This window comes from Nelusetta ayraudi, unplaced genomic scaffold (assembly GCF_046127955.1).
Source record: "Nelusetta ayraudi isolate G7.1 ecotype Tasmania unplaced genomic scaffold, CSIRO-AGI_Nayr_v1 ptg000019l, whole genome shotgun sequence".
NCBI classification, from domain to species: Eukaryota; Metazoa; Chordata; class Actinopteri; order Tetraodontiformes; family Monacanthidae; genus Nelusetta; species Nelusetta ayraudi.
Genome location: NW_027466069.1, coordinates 8,572,629 through 8,593,836, shown reverse-complemented (window position 1 = coordinate 8,593,836; position 21,208 = coordinate 8,572,629). Strand labels below are relative to the sequence as shown.

Here is a 21,208-nt window from a genome sequence, read left to right as displayed (position 1 = left end):
TATTGAGCTGCTGCGCTCCCACAGCTCTTTAACAGGCAGCTGTTGGTGCGGACAGACTCTTATGGCCCTACCAGGAAGTGACACGGGAAAAAGGTTTTAACCGGGTGATAAATCGAGGCTGGGATACAGAAGAAAGGATAAAATATGCCCAGAGAGTTACTTTTTTTTTTTTTTTTAGGAAGCACAACTTTATATTGAAATTTGTTCAAAATGCTACTGGGTGTGAAATGGCAGCTCATCAGCTTTACAGTGTGGGGTGTTTTCCACTATCCAAAAATGTCTTTATTTTTGGAGAAATTCCAAGAAGTAAAAGAGAAGTAAAAATTCTGATTCAAATATGAGTGCTTTAATTGATTTTAAAATAACATAGACATATATTTATATGTTTTTAACAAGTCATAGAGATTTTAGGACAACAAAATGGAAAGACGTTTTTTTTTCCAAGTTGGAAAGATGAAACATGGGAAAACATCTTAAAAAAAACAATCCCTCTTGCTATAAAATATCTTACTAAGTCAAAAATAATTTTGTGAAATGATTCTGCTGCCTCAGTACCTCAGCACCGCCTTACTTGTTCAACATTTAAATACTGGCCAGTAGAAAGGGGAATCTAAATGCCACTTCAGTCCTCACCATCAAGTACCTGGTTCTCTCCAAATGTAGGCAAAAGATAGACAATGACACATCATATCTATTCTCTGCTGTTCTGTTTTTCATATAACCTTTCAAATTGACTTCAGCCCAGCCATTATTATCCAAATGTTATTTTCTCCACAGCTGGTTCCCCCATCTTTTAAAGTTGTCTTTCCCGACCTAATAATCTGAGGTTAACCACATATTAAAAAAAAGTCTTTAGTCAACTATCAACTATATTTTCCTCTCTCCACAGAGGAAATTCTGCCTGACGCGCATCCAAGACAAGCTCCCACTATATAAACTTTTACTTTTCTGTAAGGGAATCTTACATAAATAGTCTCCACCAGAAGAGAAAACATTCTCATGCGCTGACTTCAGCCTCGGCGGGCAGATAATGGCTGTTTCGGCTGTGGGAAAAACATTCTGACACGACCTCCATTGCGGCGTGGAGATCAGAGGCTGTTTATTCCCAGTACGAAACAGAAGAAAAGAGTCCGTCCTCTATCAGTCAGAGCTCCAGTATGTGTAGTTTAAGACAAAAACCCCAAAAGCAGACATGTTTCCATATTTTCAATCTTCCATTTTCTCTCTTTCTGTTTTGTTTTTTACTCCGTATCGATTTCCTTATGACCTGCAACGTGAAGGCTCAGCTGTTCGCCCTGCAGGTTTCAGAGAGGCAGTGCGTCGGGGGGGTGGGGGGGGCTTTGATAAGTAATTGAGGAGGCTTCAGATCAATGTGCCCTGCAGCTTGCGGAGACCCGGTCGCTGCTCTCAGCCAATAAAAGTGTTTTATGGAGCCAACGCCAAATCTCCACGGATGTTGTGGAGGTGGCGGACAGATTTACCCTCCATTTGAAGCCGTCCTCCTGTAATGACCACAATTTGTCTCCTTTTTTTTCTTTTTTTTGCCCCCCTCCCCGCACCCATCCCGATCCCTCTTTGATCTCCGCCGTTGTGCATGGCCCGCTCGGCATTAATGTTGAAGGATGACCTGGTCGGCTGCTTCTTTCCCCCCCGACGGCCGCAGCAGGACTTGCGACATTATCGACTTTCACACCTCTGCACCAGCTCTCTTCAGAATGTTTCCCTCACGGTGTCTTGCAGACGTTTTGGAGAGCGTTGGCGCAGTGAAAGAGGCGAATTAACCAGGCTCCCTGCCTGTTTATCTCCAATCCGAGGCTGCTTGTTCTCAGGAGTTTCCTTATCGCTCCGCTTTCGAGCCCCTGCTGACCTCCCACACGGCCTCCCTGAATGGGCCACGTGTTGGAACACAAGATCTGCTGACTTGCACTTGCCAGGTCTCGTGGAAACGGCCTGGTATGAATGGAACTCGCTCGCTCAGGATATCTTGCTCCGGAATATGTCAACATGAATCCATTTCCCAGCACAAAAGGGTTCCTCGGCGGCGCTCCCGCATTCCTGAGGTACAGGGATGCAGGGTGAGGATGACTCGCTCCGTCTTTGCGCTTTTGTCCCGCGATTGATTGGTTCCTCCTCGTCCCCTTTGTTGCAAAAAAAAGAGAAAGAAAAGAAAAGAAAACGGGTTTACAGACTGTTCGGTCGTAACATCTTATTTCTAAAGGCTGCCGACGGCTCGTTCTCAGCCTCCTTAGACCCCGGCACGACTCTAATGAGGACCAACACAAGAGACAAAGGAGAAACGTTGGCTTTTTATTGCCGGGGCTCTTTCAGCCGTGACTTTCAATTAATTTTTAATTACGAGTCATGAAGTTTTCATTTGAGACCGGGATGCATTCTAATCGCGTGTAACGTGATCCTTTCACATGCTCTGTGATGGTTTAATATTTCTGTTTGGGTGCAGAGTTCTTTAACAGGCAAAAAAAGTGCTTTCACTTTCCTTTTGCACAGGATATCAGAAACAGCTTAGCAGCGACTGATAAGCTCTTATTGGCTGTGTTGGAATGCAGTTGGCTGCCCAGCACCTACATACCTATAGGGAAGGATATCGTTATTAGGTCTGGTCGGATATTAGGTCTCATATCCGACCAGCAGGGGGCAGAGCGTGAGTCAGAAACGGGATTTTGCAACTAGCAGTTCTGAAGACGGAAAACAACACAGTGTCACACTAATTTGCTAAGGTTTATCAAACCTGAAACCCCACAAGGACGACCGTCAACTCGGAGGTGTATTTCTAAGGGCTCGTCTTACACGCGACCTTTACTCACATTTTCAAATAAATGATTTGGCTCAGAGCTCGTAATCCCCGAGCAGCCTGTCAAGCTCCCCGCTGCCGTCACTTACCCACATCTGCATCCAGTTTCCCAGCTGTGGAGGCTTTTCCTTAAAATAGTGTAATGTTTCCTGAATGACTCCATCCCTTGTCAGCGTAATGAGCGCCATAAAAATGAAATACATTTTGCACTCGATTGCCCGCGGAGGTTCTCAGTCATCCGGGTCATCGAAGACTTGGAGATTAAATTAAAGGCATTCAATCTTTTCAGAACTGAAGAGGCCTTTTCAGATGGGGGGGGCTAAATGTCTTCAAGATGCAAAAAAAAAAAAAAAAAAAAGTCTGCTTGTCTTTTACATAATCTTCAAGATTCAAGCCACAAAGGAAAAAAAAAAGGAAATATTAAGGCAGAATGTTTTGACAGCGCATATTGACACTTGTCACGGCTACAGGGGAGCCACTGTCGTTCAGTCACACTGTTCCATTTAAACCAAAGACTGTAAAAAAAAAAAAATAAGGGGGAAAAAAGGCGTGAGGGAGCAGACAGAGACAGGGCTGTTCCCGGCGAGCCGTGCCAACACAAACAATGGCCTGCGTCTGGAGGTGCTCGCCCGGGCTCAATAGGCTGCAGTGTGTCTGCCGCAGGCTCTGGATTCCACACGAGGCAAATTTGGCTTTGCCCAGGCAGAGCAAAGAGAGGCCGGAGTCCTGGCTGCAGGCTGGCTCGAGCATCGTCAGTGTCTAAAGCGGCGGTCCGACGAGGCGGCCGGCGGCGGTGAACAGATGTTGCATCAAGGCGGAGGAGGAGGAGGAGGAGGAGGAGGAGGAGGAAGAGGAGGAGGAGGAACGTGGTGGAGTTGATTCTCCAGCCGCGGTCGGCTTCCCCTCGGCGTTAATCCCCACTCGGCGTTAGCGTGTGGCGTAGGAGGCCGGGGCTCCCGCGGAGCAGACGAGAGGGCGCGATGCCTCTCCTCCCGCTGAATCACTCATTGAGGAGTGCACGCGCACGTTGGTCCGCTCACGCATTCAAAGGCGTATTTTGTACTACAGTCGGCTCTCCAACCGGGCAACACCGTTTCGCGCTCGACTGCTAATGAAATCCTGTCGGCAGCTCAAGAGGTTTCCACAAGCCGCTTCCTCTGGTCGCCCGCGCATGCAGGCAGCGATGAATGGAATCTGATTACGGCCGTAATGATTACAATTGTTTGCGAGGCTGGCAGTCAGTTGACTCAGTTCAGTGGGGTCGCCGACGATTGCTTGAGTTACTCGATGGATTTATTTATTTGTTTATTTATTGTAATGATCTTTGTTCATGTTGATTTGTGCAGCAGATCTTCAATCAGCACAACAGCTTTCTGCGGAGCTGAGAGAGTCGTTGCTGAGGGCACTCGAGAGTCGGTGAAGAATAACTGACCACGATGGTGCAATTAGGCCGAGGAGTCGTTTGGCTCAGGAAGCTTAAAGGCCTCGTAAGCTGCCGTGATCATTTATAATTGAGCTGAGTATTTGCTATCGGTGCTTGAGCTTTAAAGGAAATCCAGATTTCAATTTTGTTCAGATGGAAGCACTTGCTGTTGATACACTTGATTGTTCCCTCTATACTTTACAACCAAAGGAGCAATATGCACTATAATTTTCACTATCATTTTCGAAGTTTGCATTGTTCCACAACGAGCCCAGCACAGCCTCAATGGCCTCCTCTATAGTTTGCACGGGACCTGCATGAGCCACCGAATGATGAATGAATTGGCCCTTGGTGTTGTCTGTACAGTTTGTTTTCCTGTAAATTAAAGATTCAGGCTAACATTTTAGCAGGCGAGGTTAGCATCAAGGGTTATGAGAAGTTCTGAAGGCAGGGAGGAAGAGGAGATTTATATGTGTGGACAACCAGCACGGCCGTTAAACAATTAGAATATGATGTCAAGCACAAACCAGAATTTGTTTTTTGTCTGATAAGCAGGGAAAAAAAAACATACAAAGTTCCTTTTAATAGTAGGAAATAACTTGATTCGGACGCTTCTGTTATCAACATTCCATCAGTGAATATTGTACCGTGACAAATTCCTCCCGCAAATAAATGACAAAAAACTGGACTTAAGTTGGATTTGCTGGGTTGTTTCTTCCCTTTATTTTTTAATGTTAAAGCTGAACAAAGGAAGCTGAATTGTGATCGCACAGTTTTTCCTTTTGTACAGCCGCCTATCCGACCCATGACAAACACAACTGAGCACACTTGTCCCGGATGACCTCACCGCCACATGACTAACCCCCAGCCTGAAGGTTAATGTTTGAGGGGCCGTGTAGTTAACTTTCTAAACAGCGGGTGGCACTGTCTCTCTGAGAGACCTCTGAACGCATAAAAAAAGGGAAAAAAGAAAGAAAAGAAGGGCTTGGACTGGCCTGTTTTTGATGATGTGTCTGCGGTGCCGTGCTGTTGTTTCCATTATGCGCTGTGTGTATTTTTACCCACACTGGCCCCCGTCACCGTCACTCTTGCTGCGACGACCAACCGCTGGCGGCGACGCTGCCTTTTTTTTTCTCCCTCTGACCTCCGCGTTTGACAATGTCATCGGGAAGCTGCTCGGAGGAGCAGATACTACCGAGATGAAATCAGCAGGGCGTTCAGCCACTATCTCCCACATACTAGCGTGGATTCCTCGCAGCGTTGTTCGTGTTTACCCGAGTGTGTCGCCTCACATGGGTCTATTTTTAGCAACGGGGAATTGTGTTGTGCTGTGTTTCTGCGCCGGGGCGGGGGTGGGGCTATCGCGGAGAGCCTCGCAAGGAGAGAAACACAGCGCCTGGTATGGGTGTGCTGAACAGAATATACAGCACGGCACGCAACCCATGACCTCTGTGTGTCTTTTGCAAGGAGTCGGACTATATCAGAAATATCTGTTCAAGGCCTGCTTACATAAAGCAGGAAATAAACATTTGCCGGCTTGAGGAGCTCTGCTTGCTTAATCATGATGCAGGAATCCCTTGAACCATGTACGTGTTGCTGTGTTCTGCCAACAGTATGGCTCTGTTCTGCCCCGGAACTCACTAGAAATAAGAAAAGTCCGCCCTTTGTTTCTTTTACTCGCTCAATGCTAAAACACACAGTGCTGTGCTATTGTGATCTCACAAAGGGCACTTTTAGCCTGGCTGGTCCCTCCCACCGCCAAGTTAGTGACAAAACCCCCTGTTTTGGTTGTGCCAGATGTGGAAAGTACAACCAAAGGTCATTTCCAAGCAAGACGTTAAAACGAAACATTTTGGCAGGAGGTTTTAAATGGCGGGCTATTTATTTTTTGAATCATTAATAGGCCGAGACTGCTCCAGTGGGGCGATAATGATCAGAACGGAGTGGGTGGAATATGGCGAATGTTTTTTTTGTTGTTTTTTTTTTTTTCCTATTTTATCCCCGCAATCACTCATGTCGCTTTTTATGAGAAAGGCCTGGAACGGTCGCCCTGCCTGCTCACACTCATATTATTTGGTAATTTCCCCCCACCCAACTTGACGAGCGCAAGTTTTTGGAATGTGAGCAAAACCAACAGGAAACCGGCACTGAGAGAATGTAGAAAAAACCCCGACCCCTCCCCACCCCCGAAATGACCAGCGAATGAACAGATTCACCTCGAGCCGCTAACGGACTGTGTCGAGGATTTCAACACGCCTGCTGTTATTAAAAACAAATGGAGTCATAAAAGGCATTAGTCGGCCGTCTAACAATGTTGTCTTAATATTGCAGTCTGAAACTGCCAAATTGTGACATAATTAGTGTAAGCTTGCTATAAAACACCGCGGCTAGCTTAATAACCCAATGACGGAGCCAATTGGATGGTCACATTAATTCTCTTGGGATGATTGTTCTTACTGTTGCAGGAAAACCGAAGGCCATTATTGGTTTTTTTTCCTAAAAAGCTGAAAGGCTTTCGCCGTTCAATTTCGAGTCCTTCCAAGCGGGTGTTGGCGCTTGGGGGTGGGGGGGAATGCATAAATCGGGGCTCACACTGTAAGTTCTCGCCTGCCTTTAAGCTTTCATCCCGTCAGCAAGCGAATCGGCTTGATGTGGACGGGGGGGGGGGACAGAGCGCCGCCTGAACGAGAGGAAAGGAAAGTCTCGCCGACGTCGCTTGCCTCCGACGATCTTTGATCATTTGCGTGGGATCCCACGAGGCAACGCATCTGCTCCGGCTTTGTAGCCGGGGACGTGATGAGCGGCGGCAGCGTTGCCTTTAATTACTCTCATCTCGGCTGTGTTTATGCGTTTGCTGCCAGATCGTTTCGTATGCAGAAAGAGAAAAGTCTTTGTTCTGGAGATTTTACGGGGCGGGGCGGGGGGGGTGAGTTCTTCTTTTCTCCTCGCCGCCTCGCACAGCTTCCCTATGTGTTCCTACAGCCTCTACATCTCATTTAGTATGCCTGTTGTATTAAACTATGACATCACCCCGAATTGTTTCCAGACCTGAACATGGTCTGCTGCGTTTTTCATACTTTTTTTTTTTTCCGTTCCCTCGCCAAGGCCTCAGTCGCTCAGGGTCCAGCGAAGGCAGATTATCCGAAAAGGTGCGTGATGTCATGTCGACGGAGCAAAGCTGTGCTAAACTCTTGTGAGCAAGTCGCCAGGAAGTTGTTCTTCCCTGTTGCTGTTTCCTCCGCCGTCTGTCTTCTGTCCTGTCGGTTCGCAGCGGGGCGGGGGGGGGGGGGGGGGGGGACCTCTCCCCGATAACGCCTGGGCGTTTTGTCTTTTTTCTTTTTTTTTCCCGATGGGAACCCACCTGATAAAGGTGTCTGTTTGGGGCTGACCGGCGGATGCCTCTTTAACCTCGTCCCATCTGTAACAGATCTGTCCGTGTGTGTGAAGAAAGAAGAAAAGAAGGGCGTGCAGCGGGATGGAAAAGAGGCGGAGGGACGTGTGTGTGTGTGTGTGTGTGTGTGTGTGTGTGTGTGTGGGAGAGGGGGGGGGTTATAGAACAACCATATGTAGAAGAGAGACCATATGTATTGAGTTGAAGAAGTGCAGTTTTATGAGCAGAAAGAAAGTGGGCCTCAGCTTGGAATTCTCAATGACATCATCGCGGAGCAGGCGGGGGGATGGAGTGGGCCTTTCCCGAGACACAGCGGCCAGACTGCAGGGGGACCAGGCTGGGCCGGGGCGGCCACGCCGGCCTCGGCTGCTTTTTTGCGCTTTCAACTCGTTGAAACCTTCTCGGAAGACGGGCCGGACACCTCCAGCGCCGCTTGTGAACCACGGCGCCCAAAATCACTGCCGCCTTGCAGAGAACTTGGTACCTTCATGAAGTGCGATCGCCTCGGCGACGCCTCGTATCTCGTACCCCCCCGAACAAATAAACACTGGTCGGCGGCTCCCTGCGGACCAGCGGCAAAATGGAGCTGATATCAGATATCATGCAGATGTGTCTCCCCTGACCTACCCACTAAAGCTCCAGGGAGGAACAGATGCGACGGAATCAAAGGAATAATGAAGACGTGAAAGGAATGCGATCCTGAATGCCATTTCCTCCCCTTCGTCTGTTTGTTTTTGTTTGCCGTCCCCCCCCCCCCCCCGGAAGAGTGCAGGGAAGGAGTAGAGTGGCAGTAGAGTCAACAGGCCACGTTCACCAGACGACACAACTCCAATGAAACCAGATCACTGGACCAGCAGCCGGCCGGCCGACCGACTCCCTGACTGAGTCACGAGTCGTTGCCGTCGTCCTTTTCCAAAACAAGTCGGCATGCATACGTACCTACTTACCCGTGTTGGCGAGTAATCTATGACTGACTATGAAGTAATCCACTACTGTAATTAAACTATTTATTTTTAGTAACAGAGTAATGTAACGGGATTACTGTGGCAGAACCGGTAATTATATCATAATGGCTTTATCAAGTAGCGATTCCATTACTTTTCTGAAATATTTTGCAAGCTAAAAATATCCACAAAATGTCTGAAATTTGGAAAAACAGCCGAAAACAATGACGTCGCAGATTGATGATGCAGTCGTGCATGCGATGTCATTGATGTGCGACGACGCACCCAGCCGTTGCGTTTGATAGCTGAAAACACAAGCATTATTTTGAGTTCATCTCGTCTAAATGAAAGAATATTGTGCTTCTTTGCACGTTGTATGCAGGAAAGAAGACGTTCTTTATCTTTCTTGAACTAAAGTAATGAGTAATTGATTACTTAAGAAACGAGGTAGTTAAAGAAGTCATTAGATTACTTTTTAAGGAGTAATCAGTATTCAAACTACTTTTATGGAGTAATCCCAACAGCACTGGTACTTGCGTACGCTTCTGTTTGTCTTCCCTTCCTTTGCCTTCTCCGTCAGCATTTTTCATTTGAAGTCTGGGATGAAAACATTTAGGGGGGTGAGTGGGGGGGGGGGGGGGGGGGAGGTCAGTGACCATTTTGGAGCTCTGGGCCTGTAATTAGAGCACGTCATCATACCCCTGCAGACTGTATGTGTGTGTGTGTGTGTGTGTGTGTGTGTGTGTGTGTGTGTGTGTGTGTGTGTGGATGATTGGTGTCCCTGTAAAGCGGCCCCATGTGGCAGCCATTCTCCTCTGCTTCCTGTGCTGTTGTCATTATATAGAAAATACCTTTGACTCTGGTCCTAGTTTGCAAGCCACCCCCAAACCCCCCACCCCTTCTTCTCTCAGAGGGGTGATTAGTCTCGGGCCTGTCCAAACAGCCCACATAGAGAGTCCACAGACGGCGCACAAGCAGTTTTTGGTGGTGGTGGTGGTGGTGGTGTTGGTGGTTGGGGGGGAGAGTGGGGGGGGGTTGGCTTTTTTTTTCCCTGCCTTGAAGGCAAAGCGGAAGTCCTCAAACACCTCTGGAGTCCAGAAGCGTTTGGCGCTGGCCACAAGTATCGGGCGGCCTGATCACGTCCGCGCAGGAGAAAATGAAAAAAGGGTTTGAAAGAAGTCCCGCTGGGGTTTCCTGCAGCAGGGAGGCGGAGTGTTCTGCGGGTCTTTTCTTAGTGCTCATCCGAACAGTCGCTTCTGAACCCTGAAAGGGTTCTATTAATAGACGCTCTTTCCTGTATTTGCTATCGCTGCCCACTTTCTGCCTTCATGTCCGCGGAAAGGACAACAACACGGCGTCCATGTGATGGTCAAACACTCCGGCATTGTCCTCTCTCCTATTGCCGCTCTGTCATATTACAGGATCCTTTAACCTTATTTTTTATTTCCTTGCCCTTTGCACTCATCTCCTCGCTTTTATTTCCTGTCTCCAAGTCGTTTTTCCCGCCTCTAACTTGTTCACGTTCTCCAAATCTGACCTTCCTGATTAACCCTCCATTTTTTGTTTTTGTTTTTTTTTTGGGGTTGGGGGTCACATTTGCGTGCTGTCCTTGCGAGATTGTGCTGGAGCAAGGAGGTATTTCATGGCTGTCTGGCCAGTCTGCCCAGCTACAGACCCACCAGACTAACACACCCCCTTCCTCGCACCCCGCCCCCTTTCCATACTGCTCTGGGTCTGGCAGACACCCCCCCGCCCCCCTTGTCTTCCTGCCTCCGCCCCCCCCACTCGCGCAGACGAAGAAAGAAAGTGGAGAGAAAGAAAAAAAGAGAAGACGGAGCAGCAGCCAGCGCTCAATCGGGGCCGGGAGACTGCGGACGGGCCACCGAGCTCTGGCCATGCACGCCCGCCGTCCACGGGGAGCCGCGTCCACCAGCCAGACACGTGGGAAGTGGCAGAGCCGCTGCGCGGTCTGAGATGTTTCCGGGCGGAGCGAGAGGCAGACGCGGGGATTCGGCGAGGGCGGGCCGCTGATGGTTTTGTTTTGGAGCGTCCTGTGTCGGTGAGCGTACGGCCAGCATGTGGTGCTTGCAGTGTAACTCGGAGAAGACCCAGTCGCTGATGGAACTGGAGCTGAATGGCTGGTAAGAGGAGCGGCGGTAGCGGCGTTGGAAGGAGGGGGTTGTGTGTCTGTCTGGCTGGCTGGCTGTCTGTCTGTCTGTCTGCGCGTGTGTGTGTGTGTCCGCGTCCTGTCATTGGAGGAGGTCACACCCGCTCGCCAGATCTCGTGAGGCCTTGTTTAGTAAACAGCGGAGGGGAGACGAGGGGAGAGACGGAGAGGACACTGGTGCCCTGGCACTGGAATGCCTCCTTGGCGGAGCCGACGTAAAGGCTGTGAACTTTGCAGCGGTGGGGTCACTTCTGACCCGACCGCACAAAGGAACGCTGACCAGACCGCGACCCTCCTCCCCGGCCCCCCCCCCCGGCCACAGTCTTTCCACTCTCCTCTGTTCGGAACCCATCTGCAAATTGCAAATTGGAGCTATGCAGAGCATTCCTGCAATGTGTGTATTTTTCTAGCCCCACCTATCAAGGACAGGTGCTGCGAGTCTTGTGGACGTGTTTAATAATTCAACGGCAAAAGATAAAGGCGAAGTTAACGTGGCTGTTGTTGTTGTGAAGGCGCCGGCAGTCGGGAGGAATGGCGTTGCTTGTTGATTTCTGACGGCGTTAATGAGTGTGGGCGAGACGTCAACAGGGCGCAGAGCCGCTCGCCACACTTTGCGGCTTAGCAAATTCGAGTCCTCCCTCCTCCTCCTCCTCCTCTTTCCCCCGTTTGCGCTAATTACACATTTTTATTCCAGTGCGTTTGAAGAATCCGAGGAACGCCGCTAAACAACTCGACCTCCGTGGAAAAAAAAGTAGAGATCTGGCTTCGTTTAGCCCTTCTAGACCTCCAGAGGATTCACGCCATTGTGTGTTTTGTGCTCCATCGCTCGTCTGTCTGAAGTGCAATCAGCGAGAGTGCTCCACACATGCTGATGCGCTCGATTAGTGTATTTATTTTTACGCTCATTTGATTTGCGTTTAAATGCAGGATCGCAGCTCCCTAAATTGCAGTAGGCCGAACTTGTTAGCGTTGTGCGCCTGCTGCTGTCCTGCTGTAAACTCTGCGGAGCCTCTCTGACAGCCTGCTGGCCTCGCGCTGCTCTCCACTTTGCAGATGTGTCATAACTACAAATCCCTGACGTGCTACCCCCGCTGCAGTTTTATAGCCACTCCAGGACTCCTCCATTCAGAGGGTCTGCCGGCCCGGAATGGCTGTGAGTGTTTATCGGCTTCATTTCGATGCCGCGCTTCATTCACTGATTGCTGTGTGGTCGGGTCAACCTTTTACCTGGGAAATCTGTCTCCTCGCATCTGTGCTGCGGAGGGGTCGGCGCCGGCGTCTGTATTTATGAGCTCTGAGTCACTGCGAAGGGGCGAAGGAGGAACATCTGCTCCTGTCGAGCGGGCAAAACCGCTTCTGCCGTCGCAAGACGAAGTCGAGTGATGCATTTACACATTTGACATCGGATTTACAGCGCCGTCTGTCTTTCCCAGCTTCACTCTTATGATTGTAAAGACACTTCCACGAGCGGGCTGGACGGTCTCTGCAGACAGAAGCAGGAGGACGAGCCGGATTTCCGTCCTCAGTGGATGTTAAACTTGATTGAGGGGAGCAAATAAATGGAAGTTCTATTAAAGTAATCCAGAATAAGAACGAAAAGAAGTGGGATGGACATGTGTAGAGGCAGGCGGGCTGATTTCAAAGGCTCATCAGGTGGTTGAGAAGTAATGAGATTGTGTGCACACGGAGATCTTCAGCAGACGATTCCACCGGCAGCTGGCTTCTATTTTCGAGACATGAGTTTGGAATTTACGCTGCTCAGACGAAAGCCAAAAACGCGTCTTCGACGCGGAGCGCGGGTAGATTGGAAACGCACGTTGTCGAACTTCTCAATGACTTTGTTTGGCAGGCGGTTTTTCCCTCCACGCTCCCTCTGCAACGCCAGCCTGCACTTCATTAGCCTTCCTCTATTCCCAGAACTCCTGGAGATGTGACGCCTCCTTTCCGGGATCAAGGAATGTTTCTTCCTCAGGTCCGACTGATGGAATGGGTTGAGGCCTGGGTTGGGTTCTGGGCCTGTTTGCTCAGGATGAGTTGAGAAAGGAGGGGGAGAGAGAGAGAGGGAAAAAAAAGAAGGATGGTCCGACTAAACCCCTCCACAGCCCCCCAACCCAACCCAGTCCGCTGCTGAAATCCCAGGATCCCATGGCTGAAAATCACTGCCAGCTGAGCTGACATACTTATCCATGCCTCCATCTGAGCCATCCGGGGCTCCTGCCGGATAAAGAGCCGGGCCGAGTGACAGACACTGCTGAGCAGTCGTTGCATATGTTGCGGGATCATACGTGAGGATTCGCTTCCAGGAAAGTCTCGGGACCGCCACCGCCGCTTTAGGAATTAGTCATGTTTCACAGACACTACAGAAGAGTTTGGTCTCGACCATATTGAGTCACATGCAGCTCTCGGCTCCGCTGTGTTCTGCTGCCCTCCACCCCCATCAGCATCCATTACAGGCAGAACATTCTGGCCGTCTCTTCCTTCTTTCACGGTTTCCCCACTGTGAACAGGAAGTGTCCTCGCTCTGTGCAGACATTCTTTGACATGCGAGCGAAAACAAGAACATGTTTTGTTTTTTTTTCCACCGCATTCAGACAAATTCTAAACATTTGTATGTTGCAAAGTCCGGCAGGGCGGTCATAAAGGAAGGGAAGAGGCTGTCTTCAGGTCCTACTCCGCTGCCGTTCTGACTTTGTGCCTTAAATGTTTCAGAGTCGAAGGGGTGAATGAAAAAAAAGAAAAGAAAACACAGTGGAGCTTTGTTGTAGCGAAAAAAGCCTCTTGTACGGTCGTGTTGTTAACAGAGAGTATAGTTTAGTCTACATGTCTCGCCCTTCTCCACACGTTTAAATCAAGATTAATTTTGGTTTGGGTGCGAGTGTGCAATTAGACCAAAACCGAGGAGCGGAGAGTTCTTGTAAAACGACGAGCTACAGAAACGGCAACAAGCAATGCAAGTTCTTTAACCCGCACCACAGAGACACTTAAACCTGAAAATGTCAACTTATGAATAGTCCTGACGCTCTGATGTTAAGAGAACATGTAAAAAATGAGGTTAATTGGAGTGAAGTTTTTTTTTTTTTTTTTTTTAAGTGTTAAAACACTGCAGAAAATCACAAGAATCCCTGTTTAAAGCAGTCTGGAATCTACAATGCATTTACATGCGATCTCTCCGTCACACACACACACACACACACACACACACACATACACACACAAATCATTTAAACAAATCATTTTCTTAGCTACGGTTAAACTGTCAGCTTGTACAGCACCATTCTGATGAGGTGAAATGTTGAGCGTTTTATCTCCAGGATTCCCGGTGTCACAGCTTGACGCGACAGATGGTGGGGAAGATTTGTCCCGGCGACGGTTACGCAATCAAGTCTGATTCTCAATGTGTTGTGCAAGGACTGATGTTGGTTCCCCCCTCCCCCCCCTGAGTATAAAGGCTCTCTGTGCTGCTGTGTGGTGGTCCTCACCATGACGCTGCGGTGGCGTGGACCCACAGGCAGACAAGTGCGGACCTACTTCCACATGGGATGGAGGTAGAATTTGGTTCAACGCTTAAGTCGGGCATCCCTGCATCTTAACACTCGCTTCGCTCTCCAAATCAAAATGCTTTTGTTCGCAATAAGATCAGAGTTGCCTGGTTGGTTCGGCCCTAATGCAAAAGAAGCAGGTCGTGAGCTCTGGCTTCATACTCGGTTTATGTAACATTGCGCCATAGACGTTGATGCAAACATCGGCGGAGAGCATGACCGAGCATAAAAAAATCTCCAAAGCTCTGTGTCATTATGGAAACAATGGCTGACCATCCTTTGTAAATATTTATTCCCTGGTGCTCCGCTCAAATCAGTTCATGTAATCCGAGCGTTCGACCGGGACCGAAACGGCAGTCGATGGAGTCGCACGCGGGGCAAACAAACCCATCTGTTGCGTGAACCCGCGCCTGCATTCAGTTCCACTTTTCCGCCCCGGCAATAGTCGCTGTCTCATGAAGGAAGTGGGTTGTGTACAGTGCGTGGGTGTGCCGAGTCACAGCTCAAACACACTCGGGCTTCCAGGGAACAGCGCAGCGACTGTGATGCGGCCCGGTAGAGGTGTTGGTTGGTTTAAAAGCTGCTGGTTGAGCGGCTGGGCTCGGAGGACGCGCGCCGGGCTGTTTCCAAAGAGGCCGCTGGTGTCGTATTTGCGCTGTTATTCGGCCCCGACCTGGACTTTGTAACGTGCGTCGGTCCACAGTGTCGTCGCTCTCTCTGGTGCGTGATGCAACCCCCGCCCCGTTGGTCACTGATTGGCCTTTTCCGACGTGGCATAAAGCTGAACGGGCGCCTGTACTCTGGACTTGACAGGAAGAATGGTGGACAAGATATGGAGGAAAAGTTGGCAGTTCATAGAAAACAGGCGCTCTATTCGCAGAAAGCAGCCCTCTGATAACGCGTCAGAGTGTAAGAGTGAGTGAGTAACCACTGCATCTTTTTTTTCCTTCTTGTTTTTGTTGTTTGTCTCCCGACTGTTGCGCCTGTCACGGCTTTTCTTTGTTTTTGCGGTCCGAGGCCGATGTCATGCTTTTAGACAGAGGGTGCGGTTTCATATCCAGACACAGTTGAATGAGATGCTGTCGACAGCGTGCAGGCGAAAGAAAAGGCGGCGCTCAGTCGCACACTTTTCCACATCATTAAGTGCCTTTTTGGTCTGTTCCTGAACAAAGACTCCTGGGCCTGTTTAAATAAGCTCAGGTGTCAAATCCCGTTTGCTTTGACGTCTCATCAATTGGAGGAAAGGGACGTGGGCAAGAATGCCGCGTTTGCCACATTTTCACTCATTGGATCGAATTTTCCACCGTCTGATCGTTAACCCTTTCAACCAGAACGTCCCTAAATGTCCCTCCTCCGCTCCCTCTCCGCAGTGTGGAAGGAGATGGACGGCCCGGCGAGAGCGGCCCGCCACTGGAAGGCGTCACCGGCTACGGTCAGGGCCCGGTGACTCACGGTTCGGCCATCAGCCCCGACCGATTCGACAGCCCGCTGTACAGCCACGGAGTCCAGCCGGGACCTCAGAGGCCCCGTCGGCCCAAGCTCCAGCACTCGCAGTCCATCCTGCGCAAGCAGGCCGAGGAGGAGGCCATCAAGCGGTCGCGCTCGCTCTCCGAGAGCTACGAGCTCTCGGCTGACCTCCAGGACAAGCAGGTATTTTGACATCGGGGGGCGGGGGGGGGGGTGTTCTTGTAGGGGGACAGCTTTTCTGAGTCGACTGGTTCTTCATTCATTGAGCAGCACAGTTTAGAATTGGACTTTTTTTTTTTTTTTATTGAACATGTTAAAAACAATACAATAGAACTGAGGCAAAATTTGGAATTACTTCCCACATGCAAAGTAAACATCATCAGCAAAAAAAAAACAAAAATCTGTGAAGGTTCTCAGTCATCCAGGTATCAAGCATTGTGTTCTACTTCCAGAATAGAACGGAATGCCTTTATTCATTCCATAATTACAGCAACATACAGTGGAAAGAGAAGAAAATAAAATAAAATAAAATAAAAAATAGATAGAATACAGTAGATCAAATAAATTAAACTAAATATTTATGGAGTAAGAAAGGAAAAACAAACTATTTACATCTTACAACAGTTGGGTTGCAAGCAAACAAATAGAATAAAAAAAAACAAGAATTCAGCCTGAAGTTACTTTATGATTAAAACCTCATGTTCAAAAGTTGACGGTGGACTCGGTCTTGTTTTCCAGGTGGAGATGTTGGAGCGTAAATACGGCGGACGGTTCATCACCCGGCATGCGGCCCGCACCATCCAGACGGCCTTCCGCCAGTACCAGATGAACAAGAACTTTGAGCGTCTCCGCAGCTCCATGTCCGAGAACCGCATGTCCAGGCGCATCGTTCTCTCCAACATGAGGATGCAGCTGTCGTTCGAAGGGCCCGAGAAGGTGCACAGCTCCTACTTCGAGGGCCGGCAGGTGTCCATGACGGAGGACGGCGCGCCGCTGGAGCGCGGCGACGTGGACGTCCGCCACCACCAGGCCAACATGGCGCCTCACCCGGCGCAGCAGCAGCAGCAGCTGCAGCAGCAGCAGCAGCAGCAGCAGGCCGACCTGACGGACGCCATCACGGAGCTGGAGGACGCTTTCTCCCGGCAGGTCAAGTCTCTGGCCGAGTCCATAGACGACGCGCTCAACTGCCGCAGCCTCCAGGGCGACGAGGGCCCCGACCCGGAGGCGGCCGGCTGCCCCCAGTCGGGGCGGGACCTGGCCTACCAGGTGAAGTCGTCCCACCGCAGGGGCGGCCGCGTGCGCGACCAGACCATGGCCTCCTACAGCGACGTCACCCTCTTCATCGACGAGGAGGACGTGTCCCCGTCCATCGCCCTGTCCCGGGCGGGCGAGCTGCCCTCCGGCGCCGAGTCGGACTTGCGGCTGCGCTCGGTCGACTCGTCCCAGGACTACTGGCCCGTCGACCCCAAGGACGAGGGCCGGGACACGGACACGAGCTGCCGCAGCACCCCCTCCCTGGAGTGCCAGGACCAGCGGGTGAGGATGGACCACCTCCCGCTGCTGACCATCGAGCCGCCCAGCGACAGCTCGGCGGAGCACAGCGACCGGTCCGAGCGCAGCTCCGTCAAGCGGCCGCCGGCGTACGAGGTGGCGCACGGCCACATGGTGACGTCGTCCCAGGCCAGCCCAAAGCACATCCTCCACGGGCCGCCGGCGCCGCCTCGGGCGCCGTCGCGGGACGACGAGGCGCCGCTGCGCCACCGGCAGCTGGAGAGCCACCTGGCCATCAACGGCTCGGCCAACCGGCAGAGCCGCTCGGAGTCGGACTTCTCCGACGGCGACAACGACAGCATCAACAGCACGTCCAACTCCAACGACACCATCAACTGCAGCTCCGAGTCGTCCTCCAGGGACAGCCTGCGCGAGCAGACGCTCAGCAAGCAGACGTACCACAAGGAGACGCGCAACAGCTGGGACTCGCCCATCTTCAGCAACGACGTGATCCGCAAGAGGCACTACCGCATCGGCCTCAACCTCTTCAACAAGTAGGTTTATTTCCGATTCGGCCGTCCTGGAGTGACTTTTCGCCACTGCTAGCCCTGCTAAACTGCTAAACCTCGCTAAACCGATCGATTGCCTCAGTCTGGTCACATTCGTTTCGCAAGACACGCCCTGCCTGAACAAACTGCAACGCAGCTTGGTGATCCAGTGCAAACACAGCCCACATTTGTTTGACACTCTTTGAGGAAACTGAAACTTCCTCCATTCGTATGAGCCAAAATAAAGTTACCAGCTGCCACTTTTGGCCCGAGCAACAGTTTACATAACTCCCAAATCCAGACTGGTGTCCACTCCTTTCCGTTCATTTTGGAAAATGAAACGTAACAACAAAAAACACTGACAGTCTAGTCTTGACTCACCTTTCAACTCATGTTTGTGTTCACCTGTCCTGCCAGGAAGCCAGAGAAGGGCATCCAGTATCTGACGGAAAGGGGATTCATCCCCGACACACCGGTGGGCGTGGCGCACTTCCTGCTCCAGAGGAAGGGCCTGAGCAGGCAGATGATCGGGGAATTCCTGGGTAATCGGCAGAAGCAGTTCAACCGGGATGTTTTGGAGTAAGTCATTTTTTCCCGCTTGCGTGTCCAAGTTTTTGCGTTAGGTTAGAGAACAGTTTTGCAAATCCAAGTCATCCAAATGCATTACATAAACATTGATGAGTGTCTCTGTCTCCTCGTGTCGTTAGCTGTGTGGTCGATGAGATGGACTTCCAAGGCATGGAGCTGGACGAGGCGCTCAGGAAATTTCAGAACCACATCCGCGTTCAGGGTGAGGCCCAGAAGGTGGAGCGGCTCATCGAAGCCTTCAGGTGAGCTCATTTTCACGAATGAAATACGAAATCCAATCATTAAGTATTTCTAATTAAGTGTGTAATATTTGAAGATTTTGAGAAGAAGCAGCGACATCAAGCGGCGGCATTTAAGAATTCGCTCACCCTCCCTCTCCTGAGTTTGCCAGTGAGCTACGGTGGCCTGCGCACAAACACAAACCTGGATACTTTGTCAGCCTTCTTCTTCGTTGGTTTATTATATGGAACTCGACGTCAGGCGGCCTGGATTGTCCACACCGGGCTTCTTTACAAATATCTCGGTGCCAGATGGCAGCTAACTGGGAGCAAGACCCTTGCTCTATGTATATATATTATAGGATAACCAAATGACTTTTATTGCACTGCAAGTATACACTTTTACTAATGCATTTATGGGCAGTGTAGGGAGGTTTTAGCCAATAGAAAAATCATAAATCAGGCAAAATTCTACATACTGGACCTTTAAAAGACGAGGGAATTATTATTTTGATCATTACAGTGAAAAATAGTCTCAAGACTCGTCAGTAGAGTTTTACACCCACCGTCATACTGGCTGAACTTCACAGCAGCGCAACAGGAACATCGCAAAAAGAGAAGCGGACGTCACGCTGCTTCCCTTTTCTATGAGGAAATATTGCAAAGGTTTCCTGTGTGCGCGCAGGGCCTCCGAGGACTGTGTGTAACCTGTGACCTTGTCGTCTTCTTCCCGTGCGCAGCCAACGCTACTGCATCTGCAACCCCACGGTGGTGCGGCAGTTCCGGAACCCCGACACCATCTTCATCCTGGCGTTCGCAATCATCCTCCTCAACACTGACATGTACAGTCCCAACGTCAAGCCCGAGAGGAAGATGAAGCTGGAGGACTTCATCAAAAACCTGCGAGGTAGTTAAAGCGGACGGAGAAGAATCGGCTATGAATGTGTCCATTAAGATTAATCTGTTCGAGGAAGAGCGCAGTTTATAGTCCCTGTGAGTCTCTCACAGGTGTGATCATTTTTTTTTTATTGGTTTATTCTTCGAGCCCGTCTATCGTTTTGGCAGCCAACGTGTGCTGTAAAATAATTTGAGTGTCGTCTGCGCGCCAGGTGTGGACGACGGGGAGGACATCCCTCGAGACACCCTCGTCGGCATTTACGAACGGATCCGCAAGCGGGAGCTCAAGACCAACGAGGACCACGTCTCGCAGGTGCAGAAGGTGGAGAAGCTCATCGTGGGAAAGAAACCGGTGGGTACCAGTTAATGTCCATGAGGGTTCACCGGAAGCCATTCACAATTCCGAGTCGTCGCGTTCTACACTCTAAAGGAAAGTCACCGAATGTTTGTTTTTCTCTAATCAGTGCGCAGAGATACATCTGCAGAGAATTAGCTCGGCCGCTCTGTTAATAATGAGGCCGCTTTTACCGATGTCTGAACCCACGGACTCGCAGAACAGTCGTTTCGGTGAAAGTCAGCGAGGTGATTTAGGAGCTCTCGCTCCTTTTCCTCTTGGAATTTCGCCGAAAAGTGCACGTTTCCCCGGCTCAGGCCATCACACGCTGCTGATTCTCGCTCGGCAGAAGCCCTTGAGAAATGTCACTCGCTGCTGCAGCCTGGTGAAAAATGTTCCCTCCCTGACGTCTCCTCACATCAGGGCCTCGTACTGCAGGCGGGAGGGCGGAAAGTTGTGGAAACCAACGTTTAATTAAGCAGTGCACGTTACGCTGCGATCAGCGCGGCCCGGCGATTGCCCAGCTTTGACTTTTGGCGCCCTTCCGCTCGGCGGGGAGGCCCCGCTAGCTCCTGATGGGGGGGCGGATGTGGTGCGCTGCCACAAATAATTCCATGGTATGACGAGTGATCTATTATCGCCACTTAGCTGCCACATTAAAAGCGCAGGAGGGATAGCTGTAAGTCGGCTGCGCGCAAAAGCCACATCGGAATTCCTCCTCCTCGGTTATAATTGCTTCCAAAAGCGCCGCTAAAGAACTGGGAGGATCTGTTTTCATTTGAACATCATTACGGACTCCCCGAAGTCTGACATCAGAGGGAGAAATCCACCCGAGAGGTGTTCGCATCCTTATGGCTCTTTTATTAAGCCGCGCCGGGGCTACGAGGGCAATTCCACACATTTGTTTTGGTGATGATTTGGAAGCGGAGGCAAGAGGAAGGGAAACAGCAGCATTAAGACTCTTCTTGTCTCTGTCCTTGTGTTGCAGATCGGATCGCTCCACCACGGCCTCGGATGTGTAAGTAGGCTAAATATCCATAAATCATTGCGAATAGGAGGGCTTTTCATCCATTATTCCTCCCGACGTGCGCGGCGCACAGAGGTTGCTCTGAAACTGCATTACCGAGACTTCGGGGGCCCCCGGGCCGCACGTCCGTCACCGGGAGATGAGCTGTCATTGGGGGGAGAACCTTAGATATAAATTCCGCTGCTGTGTTTACACAGTCTGCCACCGGCAGGATGTTGAGCGCCGCTCACTGGCCGCCATGCAAATGTATCTTCCAGTCAGATAAATGCCCGGGGTTTGATTTACTTTTTATTTAGACGGGTTGGGAAGCAGTCAGTGCGGTTGTTTAAAGGATTAGAATGAACGCGACGCCCGTCTTCGTCTTC

General features: G+C 50.5%; 1 protein-coding gene across 9 annotated transcripts in view; it reads left to right on the top strand.

Moving 5' to 3' along the window:
• iqsec1a (IQ motif and Sec7 domain ArfGEF 1a) overlaps positions 1-21,208 on the top strand; it is a 91,782-nt gene that overhangs the window by 60,507 nt on the left and 10,067 nt on the right. For 7 of the 9 annotated variants that reach the window (XR_012926702.1, XM_076026949.1, XM_076026948.1 and 4 more), the window contains 7 exons: positions 15,644-15,923; positions 16,479-17,785; positions 18,197-18,358; positions 18,487-18,609; positions 19,326-19,492; positions 19,695-19,834; positions 20,805-20,834. Coding sequence is in view for 8 of the 9 variants with exons in the window: in XM_076026949.1 (XP_075883064.1) it covers positions 15,644-15,923; positions 16,479-17,785; positions 18,197-18,358; positions 18,487-18,609; positions 19,326-19,492; positions 19,695-19,834; positions 20,805-20,834 (2,209 nt within the window). In the remaining variant the exon portion in view is untranslated. Of the gene's footprint in view, positions 1-10,495; positions 10,709-14,550; positions 15,193-15,643; positions 15,924-16,478; positions 17,786-18,196; positions 18,359-18,486; positions 18,610-19,325; positions 19,493-19,694; positions 19,835-20,804; positions 20,835-21,208 lie in introns of those variants that run through there. The other 2 variants (XM_076026953.1, XM_076026951.1) reach the window with 2 other exon arrangements.